We start from the raw sequence: 20,078 nt of genomic DNA on the forward strand, positions 1-20,078 counted from the left end.
CATCTCTCATGAAAGTCATTGTAACCAGATGGCTGACTTTTAAAATCCCTTAGAAAAGTTCACAGCATGTCTTCTGTTTTGGTAAATAACAGCTGTTACTATTACCCAGTTTAATGGTACTCAGTTTTTACAGCCTCCAGAAGGAAAGAATGTTGAGTTGGCCTTGTCTTGAAACACATTTGCTGCCTGTAGATCTTTACAGATGTTAACAGCGAGTGTTAACTCACTAAACAATCTTGGTTCATTTAATTTTATTTATAAAGTTTTATATAGCGCGAACATGACCCACGGGGGTATCAGAGTGCTTTACAGTGCACTGTGATCACACATTATACATACAATCGGAAATCGCATACAATACGCAAGAGGTAGACATTGGTGTTTTGATATAATCGGTGGCAGTCATCAGAGAGTTGTTAATTGGTTCATTAGAAACATTTTTGCTTCTTTTTTGAAGGTGGTAAAGGAGGAGATTCTGAGTACATCTGGGAGAAGGTTGTTCCAAATCTTCGGTGCATACCTGAGAAAGCTCTGCACCCAGTTCTATTTTTGTGGAAGAATTGAGGTTTTAGTAGTAGTGAGCTCGAACTTCGCGAATGTCTGCATCCTCCCGACCGCTCTAGCTTTTGTGCTAAAAAGCTGTGGGTGTTGCTATGTAGGGCTTTGTGTCATGCAGGCGATCTTTAGTTGTATTCTCGCCTCGTAGGGTAGCCAATTCAGAGCCTTCAGGTGATGTGGTTATTTCTTTTTATTCCGGAGACCAGCCGGGCCACAGCGTTAAGCAATGCCCTGAGCGGTGCTAGCTTGTATTTTGGAAGATCGCATAGAGTGGTGCTTCCATAGTCCAGTCTTGGTAACACATTAGCTTGTACCGCCATTTTTGGATCCGTCTGTGGGAGGAAGGGTTTAAGTTTCCTTAGGATACTGAACCGAGGATTGGCTCCCTTGGTGGCATTGTAGATTTGCGCCTGCATATTTTAAGGTTTGACCAGGGTGAATCCCAGGGATTTTGCAGAGTCAATGATGTATGGGGCACAATCAAAGGAAGTAAGATCTTTCATCCATAAGTCTATCTTGGGTGTGTGATTGGGAGGGGAGATGAGGAGCAATTCGGTTTTCTTGGTGTTAAGCATGAGGTGGTTGCCATTGAGCCAACTTTGGGTATTATGAACACTGGGGTTGAGGGAGATGAAGTCATCTGATGAGGAGATTTTCATATGTAGTTGTGTGTCGTCCACGTATAGGTGATATAGAATGTTTGCAGAATTCAGCGCATTAGCAAGGGATTCCATGAGTAGATTAACAAGCATTGGCATAGCCAATAGGTCTCGTCTTTGGGAACTTATAAGTGTTTAGCCATGCAACAGTTAATGTTGTTGCAGTAAAAATATTGTGCTGCATAACTAAATACTTATAAGGTCCCAAAGGCGAGACCTTTTGGCTGTGCCAATGCTTTTTGTAGAAATGACGTTGTGCTGTAAAACAGGGATATGTGTTTTCAAAAACAGAAACCATTCTGTAAATTTAACCAGGCTCTAGCGATTCGGTCCATTTCTGTTTATTATTTGATCTAATTTGTTTACAGCTCTTCCATAACTTGGTACCATGTTTACATCAGTGATGGTTTTGTTTTCAATGTTTTCTACAGCGCATTGAAAATGTCAAAATGTATCCAAAAAGCAATCGATAAGTAATTGTGAGCCGCAATTAAACAAAGAAAACAAACCTAGGATGCACAGATGATAAAACAGCGCCAAATAAATGTCGACATTATTCAAACTCATCACATTTTATTAGATGGCAAGCCAGACGCCTGCTTAGCTTGTCTAAGATCACAGATCTCAGGACTGCAGCCGGAATGTGCAATCATTTACTGGAAAGGCGACTCTATGAGCGCATTGTTACTCTAATCTTATAATCCTTTCAGTGGGACCTTTTTAAAGGGCACGTGTTCCCTTCGCCTCGTTTTGCGGGCTGCATGCCTTTCATATAGGTTGTCCTACTGTTGTTACTGGGTCAGGAGCAATGTTGCCAATATGACCTAACAAGAAAGCTGCCTTTACCTTCCACCGTGACATATGCTCGTCTATTTCATGTTGACATTTTATTTGATGAGATGCTCTGAATCAGATGTGCATGCGTGAGCTCGGGTCCAGGTGACATCTGGCAGAATGAAGCCAAAACATGGGCGGTGTGTTTCATCAGCGTGCATACATTTGATAAAAAGAATAGCAGACGTGGGCCAGAGGGCAATGCCTAGCCCTGTGTAGAGAGGGAGGTGCACGCACAAGCCAGCCTGCGACGCAGTAAGGACTGTGCTGGGGAGAAGAAATTGGACGAAATATGACTGCACCCACGGAGGATAAGGGACAGAAGGGAGCCGATGAGACTTGAGGTAACAAGCGCACGCCTAGCCCGATCGCAAAAAGAAACTGCGACTGGTGCGCATGCGTGTCACCGCAAGTGCTACCTTGCCGGCCACCAGCTTGCTATTACGCACATGCGTGTGCGCTCTTGTGCGTGTTCTAGCAAACTGGTCACCGGGAAAGTAGCACTTTTAAAAGCGGCTACTAAATGTCTCGGCCAGACCAGCGCATGGCCGAGACCTAAAAAGGATTGGTGACAGTGCTTTTTTTTGTAACAAACTTTATTGAGCCTTAGTCAAAGTACATTACATTGTACCAAATATTCATGGCATTTTCAATTTTGTGTATCAATAGCCCATCTTTCTCCGTAATTAACTTTACAGACTTCAATCATTTTATCCAACATTTACACAACATAAAAATTATAATGCAAATAAATGAAACATGTGGAATCAGCCATATTAATTATTAATGTCTCCAAGGTACCTTGTGACGTATTTGTACTTTTAGTCCCCAAACTGAATTAACTACCCCCTTTCTCTACCCCCCCCCCCTTCCTGGTCTGTCTGTGTTCTTCCATCTATTCAGCCTCGTAACTATGAGATATCACTGATTCCAACCTAAACCTCTGGACCGTTCCACATAGTTAGTTATAGTTGTCGCTGGGTATGTGGTAATTGGTGAAGTTAATCAGGAGATTGGGTCCAGAAATGTTAGTGGGATATCCAATTGTGTGAGTCCCTCTAACATAATGTCCCATTCCATGGAGATGGGGCATTTCCTCAACCCTCTCGTCTAAGTGCTGCGCTTTCAGCGCTGCCCCATCTAATGACCTCCTCTCTCCATATATGTAGTGGGGGGCTCCTTAATAATAATAATAATAATAATAATAATAAACCATTTGTAAAGCGCCTGGTTACACAAAAAAGTGTGTCCCCGTGCTGAATACTGCTAGATTTCAAGAGGCAGATGTTAAAAAGACCAGGGAAGGAAGAAGACAGGAAGGTTAAGTAATAGGGAACAGAAACGTTTTGAGTTTCCCACGGAATATAGTTTCAGAGGGCTCCATTCGGAGGTGGAGCCGAAGTTCATTCCAATGTTTAGAAACCAGGTACCTAAAAGAACAACCACCCATCCTGGCTCTGGTGATACGGGGAAGTTTAAACAGCATCGCGCCGGACGATCTCAGATTCCGGATGGGGCGATGAACACTGAGAAGATTCTTCAAGTGGCCTGGGCCTTTGCCCTGGGCGATGCGGTGCGCAAAACAAAGGGCTTTGAACTTAATCCGTTCCCTGACAGGAAGCCAGTGAAGCTTAGCCAGGGCGGTCTTCCCAGATGCTCTGCGAGGAAGTCCGAGCACAAGGCTTGCGGCGGCGTTCTGAACGCACTGAAGTTGATGAAGGCCTTTTTTACTCAGACCTAAAAGCAGAGCATTCCCATTGTCAAGGTGGGGGGTCACCAAGGCATGGACAATAGTCTTTCTGGCACCGATAGGGAGGAGATCTAAAACCTTCCGAAGAACCTTCAGTGTGCTGAAGCACCTACCAGTCACCTTGCTAACATGGGACTTATGAGAAAGGTCTGGGTCAATTATTACTCCAAGGTTTCTTACCGCATCCACAGGAAGGGGAGGGCTGCCCAATTCAGTGGGCCACCACATGTGTGACCATGCTGATGCTGCTTTCCCAACCACCAGCAGTTCTGTTTTTTCGCCATTTAGGCGCAGGCAATTGTTGTTCATCCATGAAGCCACTGATGACAAACAGTTGGAAAAATTGGTGGCATCTTCTTTGTGGTCGGGCGTTAACTTGAACATCAGTTGGGTGTCATCAGCATAGCTGACAATGCCCACCCCAAATGCCTCCAATACGTGAGCCAGGGGTTCCATATAGATATTAAACAAGGTAGGGCTCAAACTCGAGCCCTGGGGAACCCCGTGGCTCACCTTCCTGAGGGAAGATTTGAAAGGTGGGCAGTGCATCTGGAAGCTCCTATTGGCCAGGAAGGATCGTATCCAGGCATGTGCCGATCCTACCACCCACATATCAGAAAAACGAGACAGCAGCGTTGTGTGCAGCACGGTGTCAAAGGCTGCACTAAGATCTAATAAAACCAACGCTGCTGTCTCTACTTCATCCACTATCTGTCTAAGGCGCTCAGTGGAATAGAGAACGGCTGACTCAGTAGAGTAGCCAGCTCTGAATCCCGATTGTGAGGGATGGAGGAGGGATTCCTTCTCCAGATATTCCGTGAGCTGCCCATTAACTACCTTTTCTGCGATTTTTGAGCAGAATGGAAGAAGGGAAATGGGGCGAAGGTTTTGAAATTGAGAGATATGGATGTTGGGTTTCTTTTTTAAAGGAATAACCTGGGCTGTTTTCCACGCATCCAGTACGTGGCATTCTTGGAAAGACAGTGTCACAATGTGACTGATATAATCGATCATCGTGCTCTCCATGACTTCTTTACAGCGTGCAGGTGGGCACACGTCGCAGGGAGAGCCAGATTGTATGCTGTTAACGACACGTAATAGTTCCTGTCTTTCAGGTGTTTTGAAACATGTGAGATGGGATTTCTCTGTGGAGCTATCTCTTACATCCACATGGTTACTTGAAAGGTCAACACCATTTGTAAAGGTGGCATGAATTTTGTCGACCTTGTCTACAAAGAAATCCGCTATAGAATCACATATCTCATTAGAGTAGGTATCTTGAACTTCAAGTCTAGATGGAACCGTAAGCTCTTTATAGATGATAAAGAGTTCTCTAGTGGGATTGTCCGCTGGCTCAATTCTGCTCTTAAGGTAGATACTTTTCTCTAATCTTACTAGTTTCTGATATATTTTTAATTCCGTTCTGTAACGTACTTTGTCTTCTGGAACATAGTTTTTCCTACAGCTTCGTTCCATGGTTTTACATTTGGCTTTGGCCAATTGAAGTTTTTCCGAGAACCAGGGAGCAGTTTTAGATTGTCTTGCGGGAGGTTTAAGTGTAAAGGGTGCTACCGCGTCCAGTGCGTTGGACACCCAATTCTCATAACCGCTCCATGCCTCCTGTAGAGTATTACTTGGGAGCGGGGGAATTTCGAATAGGGCATTTATAAACGTTTCTTGCTTGAGTTTTTTCCATTCTCTACGCTTCTGGGGTAGGAGTTTCCTGAATCTGGTTACTGAAGACATGCTTTCTATTTCGAATGGAATAATACTGTGATCCGACCAGATCGTTCGGACCGGAGAGGAGACCTTAATACCCTCCCAATTAGCAAAAATAGGGTCTAAGAGATGGCCCAGTTGGTGCGTGGGAGCTGTAGATTGCAGGTTGAGCCCCAAAGATTTGAATGCTGCAGCCACAGCTTGTGCCTCTCCGCACTCCATGTCATCCACGTGGAGGTTTAGATCACCCAAGATGAGAAATCTTTTATATATGAGCGCCCGTTGAGTTATTAGTTCCAGAAGCTGGTCCCCAAACTGTGCTGCACCACCCAGCGGGCGGTATATCAACAAACCGTTAACAACGTTTTTGGGTCCAACTTTAATAGTGAAGAGGCCACTCTCACTATTAGGTAGTGTGGCTTTCAGTAGAGTGCATTCTAAGTCTGATTTATAGATGAGGTCTAACTCCCTCCCCCCCCCCCCCCCCCCCCCCCCCTGCTTTTGTCTGTCTAATCTAAGTAGGCAGTAACCAGGAGGAATAGCTTCGAGAGCTTCCGGAGACGATGCTTCGTCCATCCACGTCTCTGTGAGAAACAGCGCATCTGGGGCGCTCTTTGTCAATAAATCATATATCTCAATTTTATGTTTTTTCATGGATCTACAATTCAATAGTAGCATGTTTAGCTTAGCTTTTTCCCGCTTGTCCCTCTTCAGAAATTGAAAAGTCTGGTCACAGATCTCGCAAGAAGGAGGTAATGAGTCAGCCTGTAGAGTATGGAGGCAGCTGTTAACCGGGCTCGGACATAAGGATAGTAGATCCTGTTTGGTGTAATGTAGCCGATACCTGTACGAATCCATCATACCAAGAGGCTCAAATGGACCGGGGGTCCTGCCCCGCACTCCGGTCGATCGCGGACGGGCGCTGACGGGCAGGACTCTGGCTTGACTCCTGCGCGAATACGGCGCGCCCGCTGTACGCGTCCACTGCACAGAGTCATGGCCGTATGTTTTTATAGCGGCAACTCGAGCACCGGGAGAGGAGATCCCTACCCAAAATGGCCACCGCTGAATACTCAGCCCGGGCCCCAAGGAATGGCGGCCCTGTAATCGGCCGGTCGCTGCAGGGAAAGGCAAGTAGATCTGCCAGCCCTAAACTAAGTGCATTAAGAAATATTTTAAAAGTTAGCTGGGTTCCTTCACCCTAAAATCGGTGAGAGGCAGCAAGCGCCGCAATGGTCTCCAAGTGCTCCAAGCGGTAGTGCAGGGGGAGGAAAGGACACAAACGAAAGTGCACACAGTGTTATTTTGCCAACAGATTAAAAAATAACCACCCCGGCAAAGCCTCAGGGGTCAATAACAGCAGTCTCGCGATTGTAGTGAGTCCTCTGTGTTTATAGCGGCGACTCGAGCGCCAGGAGAGGAGATCCCTACCCAAAATGGCCGCCGCTGAATACTCAGTCCGGGCCCCAAGGAATGACGGCCCTGTAATCGGCCGGTCGCTGCAGGGAAAGGCAAGTAGATCTGCCAGCCCTAAACTAAGTGCATTAAGAAATATTTTAAAAGTTAGCTGGGTTCCTTCACCCTAAAATCGGTGAGAGGCAGCAAGCGCCGCGATGGTCTCCAAGCGCTAGTGCAGGGGAAGGAAAGGACACAAAGGAAAGTGCACACAGTGTAATTTTGGAAACAGATTAAAAAATAACCACCCGGCTCAAGCCTCAGGGGTCAATAACAGCAGTCCTTGGGGACTTCCATCTCATAGTAGCTAGATCTAGGAAACGCAGGTGAATTTTCTGGGCTTTGGTGCGCTTGCGTAGCCCCAGTAGGCACTCTAATATGTTGTCTATCATTGTGAGATGTGTAATTTTCCCCCAGCATATTACGGATGTGTCCCCAGTAATCCTTAAGGTGTGGGCAGGCCCATATTTAATTTAATTTAATTAATTTAATTTAATTTGCAGGTTTCTAACGCGCTAGAATCGACTCCCGAAGGAGTATCTCTCCGCAATAGACCGCTGGGGAACCTGTCCTGCCTTTCCCTGTGAGATGGTCCCTACTGGGTATCTCCAAGGTGAAACCAGGCATCCCCAGCGTATGTGGGGGGCCGTTGTGGAGATGAGGCAAGCTGATGCCCAGAGTTGCAGAGTGTGATCTCTGGTTAGAGTAGGCACCGAGGTGAGAATTATCGAGTCCGCTGACTCTGGTCCACGACCCTGCCGTTTCGGGAATTGAACCCTGGTCCCGGGCCGTCCTCAGCTCCCGGGTCTGCCGCCTCTAACCAGTGAGCCACACCACACCACATAACATATGAACATAGCCAGCCCCCTCCTCTTTGCATCTCGGGCATCAGTTCTGTGCTTCCGGGAACATACATTGTATCCGCTTCGGGGTTAAGTAAGATCTATGGAGAACCATAGTTTGTATGAACTTTAGCTTGGCATTTCGGGAGACCCTCTCGTGATGTTCCAAAATGCTTTCCCAGGCTTGTTATCACCATGTCAGCAGTTTCTGCCCACTTTCCACGAAGGTCCGTAAGGTAAATGGAGGTCTGTGCTCGGATGTCTGTATAGAGCCACTTAACTAGGTGTACACCCCTCCCCATATAATAAAGCATGTGTAACAAGTCATGTTGTGGGGGCTCGCTAAGTTGAGGTGCCCATGTCGTCCTGATGTAATGCGCTATTGTTGCATGTAGCAAGTAAAGGATTGGTGATAGTGCTTATCCTTGTGGTACTCCTAGGGTGACCATGGATGGTTGAGAGAAGGATTGCTTCATCTTGATTCTTTGGGTTCTGCTGCTTAGGAAGGAGGTGAACCATTGTAACACTGGACCGGTTGGGACCATCCTTCGTTCAAGTAGGGACAGTAGATTGCCGTGTTTAACCGTGTCGTAAAGCGGAAGATTGGTCAAGAAGTATCAATAGACTCAATTCGTTATGATCTAAAATTTTTAGAATGTCATCCATTATGTGGGTGAGTGGTGATTCGGTACTTTGGCCTTAACGGAAGCCGGATTGGTTTTTATCTAGGAGGGTATCGATGTGGTTGCAAAGTTGAATTTGTACACATTATGCCAATAGTCACGCCAGAGTGGGGATGTTGGATATAGGGCGATAGTTGTTGAGGTCTGTGGAGAGGGAATTGGCTTTATTTAGGATAGGTGTGACCTACCCTATTTTAAGGCAGTCCGGTATGGAGCCTTGCCTCAGAAAGCCGTTAACAATTTTTGCCCATAGGGGTAGCATAGAGTTCTTTATCTTTTTGAATACAGATGGGGGTAGGGGATCAGTGAAATGATTGGCAGGGTTGATCGCTAGCAGGGTGTTATAGATTTCATGTTCCGGGATGGGTTAGAAAGAGTGCTAGTTGGCATTGTTTTTTGGAGTTTCGATCAGAAAGCTAAAAAGGTCCTTGATCTATGTGTAAAGATTAGACTCATGGTCAGTAGTTTGTTGGAGGTCTTTCTTGGATTGAATGTCATATCCGATGGTTCTAGTCTTTTCTAGGAAGAATTTGGCAAGCTCATCGCAGTTAGCGGTGGCCGGGTTGCTTAGCTCCACTGCGTTTGGAGAGTTATGTGATTGTTGTTTCGCGATTTCGAATAGTTTTTTGGGACGGTTAATGGCTTGGTTCAGCTGCGTTTTGAAGAAGTCTGCTTTAGCTTTTAAGATTTTTCTGTTGGTAGAATTGCTCAGCGCTCTAAGTTGGTATAGGTGATCAGTGGAGGGTGCTGATTTCCATGTTCGCTCAGCTAGTCTTAACTTGCGCCAGTCCGAGTTTAGGTTCTCATTAAACCATGGTTTGGAGATATTGGTGGAGACGTTTTTTTCTTGGAGGGGCGTTGTGGTATTAAGGATTTCAAGCATCGTGGCGTTGTAAAAGTCTGTGAGATCATGGACCTCAGCCATGTCTGTTGAGGGGATCCGGGCGGAATCGCATTGGGATACCAAGGTGCTGGGATTAATATTTTGGATATTCCTTTTCCATTGTTTTGTTTTTGTAGGTTGGCTTCGTTTTGGAGTTACCTCACTGTTGATGGAGAAGAAGATGCCGTAGTGATCAGTCCAGTCTCATGGGGTGATGGATTCTAGTGATATAGTGTTTGTTGTCACTATGATGAGGTCTAATGTCTCCCCCTTGTTGTGGGTTGGGCTGTCTCAGAATTGGGACAGATTCTGGTATGACGGACAGGATTTGAGACCGCTTACATCATGATCGCCAGTATTGTTCCAATGGAGATTGAAGTCTCCCAGAAAAATCTGAGGCACTTGTGAGTTGTCGTTGGCTGTAATGACTTCCATTAGTTCATCAATGAACTTCTGATTGTCACCCGAGGGTGTTATATTATTTAAAGTTTGCAGATGATGCCCTTGTCATCAGAGATGTTGGTGCAGAGATATTCAGAGGAGGATAAGGAGAGGGAGTCTGCTTGATTAACTGTGATTGTGTTTCGATAGATGCAGGCTAACCCACCTCTGGGTTTCACAGTTCTATCGGGCGAAATATATCATGACTAGGGGGGACCAGTAGGTCAAGGATGGGAGCAGAGGAACTATTTAGCCATGTTTCAGTGAGAATGATGATGTCCAGATCATTCGAGAGGATGAGAACATAAATGACTGCAGCATGTTTGTTAGCCGATCTGCAATTGATTAGTGCACACTTTAGTTTGCTAGTCGAGTGAGTGAAGGTAGACTGCCTTATGTTGACCTTTGTGAGGTTTTCCCTAATTATGGATCTGTAGTTGTGAGTGGGTTCTCTGTATGGGTTGGGTCGGATGGATTGGATAGTGCCACCTAAAGACTTACTGCTGTCATTATGGCTGGTGTATGATATGAGGAGGTCATGTAAGTCATTGTCAGATAGTCCATTCATTGCCTTCGTAGAATGATCCGGGTCGTTGGGGGAGGGTATTTTACTCTTGTATAGTCTGGGTGTGGATTCATGGTGAAGTATCTGCTGGTTTGCTGACTAATTCGGTTCACGGTGGCGCTAGTTGCTTTATTAGAGTTTAGGAGTTCATTGGTGATTGGTGATTGATGATAGATTTTGCATTTCGTCCTTGAGATGGGCTAGGCCTATGGTTAACTCGTTGAATCCAGTGGTCCATTCATGGTTAGGACACTTAGTTAAGTGTGTGGGCATGTGTTCCCTTATAGTGGTAGGTCCTCCAGTATGGCCTGGTTGCTTTGAGATCTGGATATCAAGTTGAGTGGGGGTATCATTATTAGTTTTTGATGGGGTTAGTTGAGTAAGGAGGGTTGTTGGTGGGTCAGAATAGATGTGAGGGATGGCCTTAAGAGGTGGTAGCATGAGAGGGGCTGCTGCATGTGAAGGGGGTATGGTCGCTGAGTGTTGAGTTTGGTTGAGCGGGTAAGGCATCGAAGGCGTTGGGGGTTGACTGGGGATCAAGATAAATGTCGAGCCAAGGGTAGGAGATTTGTCAGATAGATCACCTGCTGGTTGGGCGATAGGGATGGATTTTCGGTTGGTGCATTCTCCATTGGTCGGCAGGTGAATCCGGTGTGTGCCTGCATTGGGATGGTCGGCATCTAAGTTTATGATTTTTTGAGCTGGACCCGGGGGCCCTGGTGTTGTGGAGTCAGTTGTGAGGGACGTGTAGAGGTCATTGGGGTTGTGGCGAGATAAAGGATCCCTTGATGTCATTAATGGATTAAGTAGTAGAGGTTACGTGTCTTCCGGATAAATGGGAGGAGTCGTGTCAGGGAGTGAATTTTTCTTGCTGTTCGCTGCTCTTTTAAGAGTAGGAAAGATCTTGTCTATGAGTGCTAGATTGCTATTAGAAGCTTGTATGAGGATATTACCATTATTGGATATGGATATGGTGGCATTCGCCTTGCAGAAGTCTGAGGCGGTAACCGCCAGTTTGAAGGCATGATAATAATAAAAGTAGGGGGTAATAAAACCACTAGACCTGGGTTTTTCTCTAAATGAAAGTGGTTTTCCATTCACTGACTTGTTTCCATATGGACATTGGTGTGTGCATGAATGCAAGAATGAGTCAAATAGCTGACAAAGCCAATACTTATGGAATTTTTTTTAAAATGACTGCTTAATTGGCAGTTTTGAATTTGTGTAGTGGATTGCAAGAGTATGTTTTGCAAGAATGAGTTGTCAAAATTCTTAATCACGCTGGGTTAAGGCTGTTCAGTGTTTAATTCAAAAGCAGTCTGAAATCACAAACTATTGACGCCGTGGTTCCCCATACATCAGCGATGGAGCCATGCTCTCCGTGAGAAGTCAAGTCCCAAATGTATAATTTTCTACGCACAGTTCTAAGTATCGCATACATGATCAATTCTCAAAGAGCGCAAATAGGTGCCCATCAGAATTCAAGATGAATAATACATGTTATTTACAAGTGACAAAAATTTAAACATTTTCGATTGAGCAAGCTAGTTTGGAAAGCACAGCCATCCTTCAACATGTCTAACGCTAAGCGACAGGCACATCCATTAAGCTAAGTTAGCATGAGCAAAAAAACGTTCACAAGACACTCGATTGCAACCAGGAAGCGGGGGGCTTTTCTTGAGCAGAATGGATTGTTACCAGGTGGTTTGGATGTTATTTTTCAATGTGGAACAGGAAAAGAAGACCTGGATCTATTTTGTAGATATGGTAGCAAAAATAGCTAAGAAGATTACTTGAAGACACTTTAGAAAATAAAAACCCTGCAGGACAAGGGTTTTAATGAAAGAGTAAATTGGTAGTGGTTTGGATTGTAGGTGACTTGTCTACATAGAGAAGCAGTGATCTGATCAAGCGCAAGTGAAAAAACTGTTGTCTTTAAAAAAGATCAAAGCCTACGTTGGTTCATCTTTGCAGAGTAGCATGAACGAGGTCTTTGTTAGGTTGCATTGGAGATATGCCGACAACATGGATGTATTCCATTGAGGCTACAGATGTTGACCATGACATGAGGTCATCAGCATACTGTGCAGCCCAATTCTCAGGGACTTTGTGTAGTGAGTAAAGATCATGGAGGATGATGTGCAGTCACACGTGGAATCGAAAGGTTGCTTCTTGCACAATTTGGGTGTGTCCTGCCATAAATGTGATGAAACTTGCAAATACAGATCTTTGCATCTCTATGAACGGTGGATAGTCATCCGCCATGTCAGATACATTCAACAGGTCTGTGATGATCAGTGGTCTTACAAGGCCATCATCTAGTATGAAGAGCACATCAAGACCACTTAAATAGAAGCCCTGGTACACACAAAAAAACTCAGAGCCCCATTGCCATTGTAGAGGTAGGTTGTGGTTGGCTGTGTGCAAGTGATCTTGAAGATACTGCCCTTTCAATTATTCTGTACAATGAGTGGAGGGGACATAGTACAGTACTTACTGAGGTCTGAGGTTTGGAAATTGCTCTTTTTTGTGAGGAGATTATCTTGCTTTTCTTTACGGAGGAAAGGTGTAGCCTAGGGTCAAGGGTGTGTTTAGGTGCAGCAGTGGAATGTGCTGAGAGGCTGTTCATCAGAGAATGGAGGATGTCACATTTATAGAAAAAGTGTACAATTATTATTTTTAAATTTTGAACTACAGGTCTGTCCTCATTTTGTTTTCAAGATGGGAAGTACTGTAAATGTCATGTATTTTGTCATTTTTCATTGTTTTTTAATCTGTTTTTTCTGTAAATAGCAGATTTTTATTTCTATTGATTTTGGTTTGTGTCATATTCTAGCATCAAGAAGTTCCCAGAGGAGCGGGAGCAACTCTGTGGAACCATAAATGTTGCCATATTGGACGATAATCCTACAGATTCCTGATATATTGAAAGGGCAAAGACTGGGGAGGAGACTGCAGTCCAGGTTTCCAAATTCTGTTATTCTGGGCAATTTACTATATTTTGTCTGTGCTCCACCAGTTTCTTTGTTTGCCAAGCTGTAATCTAGTAGAAACAGATAAAAACACCAGCATTGTGTGTTTTATGTAAACCCTGCAGTATATGTGAGTCTCTTCAAAACTCAGTCATTTTATTTCCCTATTTGTTTCCTTAAATCTGTAGTTGGTGCAAACGTTTGAAATGATCCCCGCATCAGATCTAGGGGAGGTGAAAGCTGTGAATGAGGATATCCTGATCCCAGACAAGGCGATCTCCCTCGACTTCCTCGATCGAGGCAGAAGATGACCGAACAGAGCATCATGGACATGATGGCTTAGATGGAGTTCCTGGAGGAGGTGGGGTGTCGCGAAACTGCACCCAAGCAAGACAAATGAAAGTGATATTGGCCCTGGTCACGTGCCTTGTCCAAGTAATATTCCATGGACCTTGCATTACATTTCCAGTTAAAGCCAGGCTGTGATTGGTTGAGTAGTGGATTGCAGTGTGGAGCAGATTGGATGCTTCCGAGAGACGTATGTCGAATGTTTGCCTTGACTTCAGCCTAGTCCCTGTTGAGATAACAGGTGCTGAGTTACTCTTGCAAGAAGAATGTAAAATTGAACTTTTCGCTTCTACAATTCATATTTGACTCATTTCACTGTCTACAGATTCAGACCTTCGCCGACCGACCATCTTCTGGTAGGGCACGAAATGACAGGTTCTGCAAATGTACTCTGAATTGCTTTCCATACTTTGTCACCATAAAGTATGGGAATTGAACAGTATCATATTATTCTTATAGGCTGAGAAAAGGATCTCTGTCTTCAAGGGAAAAATACTGATTCACCTGCAAACATTCCATGAATTCAGATCCCTCTCTGTGGTGGAAATTGCAGTTGACAAGTTTCAAATGGTTATGACCTATTGGCCAGTTTACAGACCACTGCCTAATCAGAAACACAAGCACAGTTTTTACTGATATAAAAGGTAAACTCAGTGATTGATACCAATGGACACCAAGAAAAGCGGGAATCAGTTATGATTTCCTTCCTTCTAAGCACTTCCTCATGGGACTAAAAGCCCATATGATATCAGCAGAATGATGCTAAACCATGTGTTAGTGGCCAATCTGAAAATACTTTTTTATGAGATAAAAGTTTGTTTTGTGTCACTCTATTATAATCTGTACATATACAGAGTGACTTTGGAGCCATTACTTTAATAACTGAGGAGATTAGAGAGTTCTGCCCTGAGAGCTCTAGTAACGTGTTTTTAGAATCTCAATGCAAGTTGCTCCTCAGATGAGGGAACACACTCCTTATTGTACAGGGGTATGCACTATGTATGCACTATGTTGAGACATTAGCAGATGTGAAATGTGGTTAAATGCAATTTCAAAATTGAAATTATTTGAGTTCATATCAATTCCTTTGTTAAATTCAGAACGTCGAGTGGTGAGTTATCTATTCTAATGCTTTAAGGCAGAGCCAGGAAGCTTTGCCGTAAGAATTGGTGATGCAGCTCACGGTTGCCACTCTGGTCATCCATGATTTACTGTGCAAGAGCCTAGTTTGACATGTAACATACAACATTGTATGACCTTATCCATGAGAAAATCTAGGCTGGTTAGAGCGCTTTGTTGGTGCAGTAGTCTAAAAATATGAAGGCATTAATTTGTATCCACGAACAACAATGTCAGATGGATATCCCCATGTTCCTAGATAAAGGGAATTCAAAATACACCTATTTTTGGATGGATCTGTTTCTTTGTAGGAAAACTACTTTACTGGATTCTCCCTAGTTAATGAATGCTGTGTATCTTCCCTCATAAGTTTAGAGGTACAATTGTACGTAAGGTTCTACAAATACAATGCTTTCATATTTATGGTTGGGATAGTGGTCAAAGTGGACGGGATCGGCATTCCGTTCCCCTACTTTCTTATTTTAAAGATGCGTCCCGGTGGGCAGAATTCGCCAACGCCGATAGTTAAGGCTCTGCGCTTTGGGAGGGGCGGAACGGGCAGAGAAAGAAAAGGACTGTCTTTTCCTTTGTGCCCAGAGAAGACAAGGAGAGTGTCCAGTTCTCCTGTGGCTGGCAGCAGCCCTTCCCACTTTATTCCCCCTCTTCCCTCTCTTTCTGTCTAGCTCTTCCCCATTTAGTGAAAACCGAGATTTCAAGAAATGTGTAATTACCCTCTCTTTCCTCCTTTCATTTATTTGCTCCCCTGTGAAATGGATCCAAAAAGCCTCTTTGCAGTGTTTGCCAGTGAAGTCCTACTTTTGTTTTCTCGTCTCTCTTTAAACAACATTGTTTTCCCTGTGTGGGAAAGTGCACCATTCCTGGAGGTATTGAAATAGCTTATTGATGGAAAGAACAAAAGATGGTCTTGCTACCCTGATTGTGGTCACTTCACCATTAGCCTTAAGAAAAATCTTTGACTCATCCTAACATTATCAATTCATGGAACTCCGATCGCTTGAAAACCAGGCATATGTTATTATACATTTTTATAATAATGTTTTTAACAAAACTAAATCAAATTTACTTACATTGATGGAGAATGATTTGGATCATTTTTTGAAGGGTGTCAAAGGGGATTGTAATCTTATTTGGGCTGGTGATTTTAACTATGTAAAGTGTGCCTATGATGGGGGCGAACCTTGCAGTTATTATGATGCTGGGGGGGGAGGGGTCCTGCACTTTGTGCCCCATGGGTATGGTGAGTCAATTAATTACATGATGCATAAGTACGATTTACCTGTTTTGGAACCAGTTGGCTCTGATGGAGAACATATGGTATCCTCGGTCGTAGGTAGTAGGTCGTCCTCTAATATCGACCATTTCCTTGTGTCCTGCAATTGTTGTAATCAGGTGATTTCCTCTTATATTGAAAAAAGCCTTTTTAGTGATCATAACCCATTAACCATCATAATTAAGTTGGATCTCTGGATAAGGAAAAGAAGAAAATTAATGGGCGACGAAATTGCCCCCTATGGGAGTAATGGAGTTTCCATTAAATGGACAACAGTGAATCCAATTACTTTAATGGAACAATTTTTGGAGAAATCACAGGGAGACATTGATATCTGTCTCAAAGTCTCTTCTACTGCCCAGTCAACTGTAAATGCTTTCTGTAAAATCACAACCTCAATTGCCAGGGGTCTTACAATTGAAAGGAAAAACACAAACATGCAACTTTAACCCTAGATGGTTAATAGAGAACTGAAACTGGCGTCAAAACATAAACCAAGAGATAACATCAGGATTCGAAGAGTGAGGAAAGATTATCATTCCGCCTTAAAAGAAAGGAAAACAGAGATACGGGAGGGGGCGTGGGAAAAACTAACCCAAGCTGCAGCTACAAATGATCAAACGATCAATACTGTTAGAAGTTTGGGTGCCTCATTTCGAGCATATTTTTAACACAAGCGCTAGTGTAGGGATTAATGCCATTACTGACAAATTTAAACTATAGAAGCCGTTGGATTGGCTCCAATAACTCTAGACGAGATAAAAACTGCCCTAGAAAAAAGCGCAAACGGGAAAGCGTCTGGTACAGATGTTGTACCAATTGATGTATTTAAGTTTAACATGGCATTGTCGATACCCATCTTATTAAATGTTTTTAACGCTACATTGAAAGGCATTCTACCTGCGACTTGGGTAGAGAGTATAATTGTACCTATTTTTTTAAAAGGGAATAGGGGAATGGCATCTTGCTACCGACCAATATCTCTTCTTGATTCTTCTTTTAAAGTGATTGGCCGTATTTTGCTAGATAGGCTTGAAAGTTGGGCTGCCGGAGTTAATATATTATCGGATGCCCAATATGGTTTTAGAAGAGGTATTGGAACGGTGGAACAATGCCTGAAAGTAGATCTACTAATAGGGAAAAGAAGGAGCGCTACACTTGTGTTTTGTAGATTTAACTAGTGCCTTTGACCTAGTTAATCATCAAACATTATGGCAAACCCTACAGGAGCAGGGCGCACCCTTAGAAATAATTAATTATTGGGCCCAGATTTATAATTTTTAGATTTCTAGGGTGCGCTATGGAAAAAGGGGAGAACGTACTTTAGCCTTTAAAGTTACTCGTGGCATAAGACAGGGTTGTGTATTGGTGCCCTTTTTATTTTCTCTATATATAAACAGTGTAGACTCTTTTCTACAAACATTGGCCCCAGACGCCCCAAAAGTTGGCATGCGTTCTACGCCTGTGCTTTTATATGCAGACAACGCTGTCCTAATTTCTAGGACAGCAAATGTGCTGCAACTTTTAATTGACAACTTTGTGTCTTTTATGACTAATAAGAGTTTACAGCTAAATTTAAAAAAAACTTTTGTGATGACATGTGGGAAAAATAGACCAAAGATCAGACAACACCATGTCAGCAAGGTTGCTATGAATAGAGTCTCTACCTTCCCACACTTAGGAATGCTTTTTAGTAAAACGGGTGGGTGGAACTCGCATATTGAACAGAACACTTTGAAATTTTTAAGAGTAACGGATAGCATTTTTAGATTTGCAACTAAAATATTGAACAAGCCCATACGAGAGATCTTAGCTCTCTACCGGAGCAAGTGTATTACTGGGGTTTGCTATGGGGTCACGATTTGGGGGAGAACATCTGTTGCTACCTTACAAATACAAGAAAGTAAATTCCTTAAAAGATTATTAGCGGTCCCCCAAGCCACTGCAAACTGTATAGTACATAAGGAAATAATGGCTCTATATCTAACTGACTCGATAAATTTAGCAGCCCTGCTCCTGTGGAAAGGAATATGGTCCAAAGACGAAACTACATTTTCTAAAGAAATTATAATGGAATGTCTGTCACTTGAATCCCACAGGAAAATCCCATGGTTGGAGCATATTTTTAAATTATTAACATACTGTAAAATTGATTATGATATAAAGAACCCTGCTACCACCCTAGAGATCAGTAAAAGGGATTTGAGGGCCAGATATCTCAAACTTGTGATAAATGACAGAGATAGAGCTGCTAAACTAAAAGAAAGTGTTGTCTCCTATCACGAACGGTTGGCCGTGGTTGGCCTGCCCCTATACTTTGTTTTAGTGAGAAACATCCAGCATAGGTTTTACCTAACAAGGTTGAGGATGGACACATTACATTTTAAAGTAGCCTTCCCAATTAGAATAAATGGATTCGCAAACAACCAAATTGTCCCTGTGACGGAAGATCAGTCCAATCAACTATGCACTTTATCCTATTTTGTAAATTTTATATAGACATTCGGAAAATGTTTTTAAAGCCTTTATTTTTATCTAATAGACTTTTTAACTATAAACATGCTTTTAGTCTAATTTGTAATCTAGGAAATGCAAAAAATATGTACAATGTGCAATTAGGAAAAGAAAATAACTTATCTTATTGGAAGCCTTATTATATGAGAATTTGGACGATAAAAACTTAGCTGTGTTAATGTAATTTTTTCTCACTGAAAGCTCAACATGTAAAGAGAATCCCAAGTACCTACATTTATAAATAATCCATCTTATAAAACTATTTTTATCTTATGTATAAAATGAAACTATATTGTATGAATTGTGTTCCTTTTTAATGACATCAATGTTGTATGATTTTTGTGCATTTATAGTGATTTTTTAATGAACCGAATAAAGCTGATTTGAAATTGAAATTGAGCTGCTTGATGGGTGAATTGGAAAAACAGAATGTGTACTGCGGCCGTGTTTTCACAAATGTGGTCTTTTTAAACCATACTGCTTACGTTTTGTAAGGATATAAGCACTGGGCATTGAAACCGGGCCCTTCTGGGCCCTGTATTCATGGCCTTAACTTTTCAGACAAAAGCACTCACTAATTTCAGAATAATGAGTGTAAAAGGAAAAAGGTAACCATCTCTGCTTACATTTCACATGCTTTACTTAATCTTGCATTCCCTATGAGTTTTTGCTTTTTCTAGGATGTTAATTTTTTTTAGGCAGCATATTGCTCTTGTCTAGTGTGTAATTTGAATGGAGTCACATCGCAGTGTTTGTAGCGGGTCAGTGCAGTCCAAGTTTCTCTCAGTGGGGCAGTATGGTGTTCAGTGGGAGAGAGGATGTGGCACTATGGTCAGAGCTTCTGAATTTGGAACTGGGGAACGAGGTTCAGCCTTCATGATCAGTCCACCAGACCACTCCCCCTGAGGGAGCACATTCCTGTGCTAGACCTTAGAAGGCCCGCAAGATCTTAAAAACCGTGGTGTCTTAGCACCAGCAGGTGGACCCTCGCAGTGACAAGTGTGGGTTAACTTTGAAGGCCTGTCCACCTCAATTTATTCTGAAGTTCACCTCCAGTCTTGCAGGCAGGCCGATAAAGCAGCACACCGTATAGTGACAGTTACTCCCAATCAATCAATCAATCAATCAAGATACTTATAAAGCGCACGACCCGTGAGGGTCTCAAGGCGCTGGGGGGAGGTGGGTGCTGCTACTGATCGAAGAGCCAGGTCTTGAGGAGTCTTCTGAAGGCCAGTAGGTCTTGGGTCTGCCGTAGGTTGGTGGGGAGGGTGTTCCAGGTAAGCATGGGCGAATTTTGCGGATCTCGCGTTCGCGAATTTTGCGGATTCGCAATCCGCAAAATCCGCGAATTCCCGCGAATTTGCGGATTTTTTTTTTTTGTGTTCGCCCGTGTTTCTGCCAGTTCGCGAGGGTTTTTACAATTTCGCAATTTGCGAACTTACCTG

At 43.3% G+C, this 20,078-nt stretch overlaps 1 protein-coding gene across 1 annotated transcript in view; it reads left to right on the plus strand.

The window, feature by feature from the left end:
• The window catches only part of LOC147729552 (sterol 26-hydroxylase, mitochondrial-like), a 154,967-nt gene extending 135,939 nt beyond the window's left edge, over positions 1-19,028 (plus strand). Inside the window, exon 10 of the mRNA XM_086954447.1 lies at positions 13,550-19,028. Within this exon, the coding sequence (XP_086810573.1) occupies positions 13,550-13,672 (123 nt within the window). The 3' untranslated portion in view covers positions 13,673-19,028. The remainder of the gene's footprint in view (positions 1-13,549) is intronic.
• The last annotated feature ends 1,050 nt before the right edge of the window (positions 19,029-20,078 follow it).

Source organism: Lissotriton vulgaris, chromosome 2_1 (genome assembly GCF_964263255.1).
Source record: "Lissotriton vulgaris chromosome 2_1, aLisVul1.2, whole genome shotgun sequence".
In the NCBI taxonomy this organism is placed as follows: Eukaryota; Metazoa; Chordata; class Amphibia; order Caudata; family Salamandridae; genus Lissotriton; species Lissotriton vulgaris.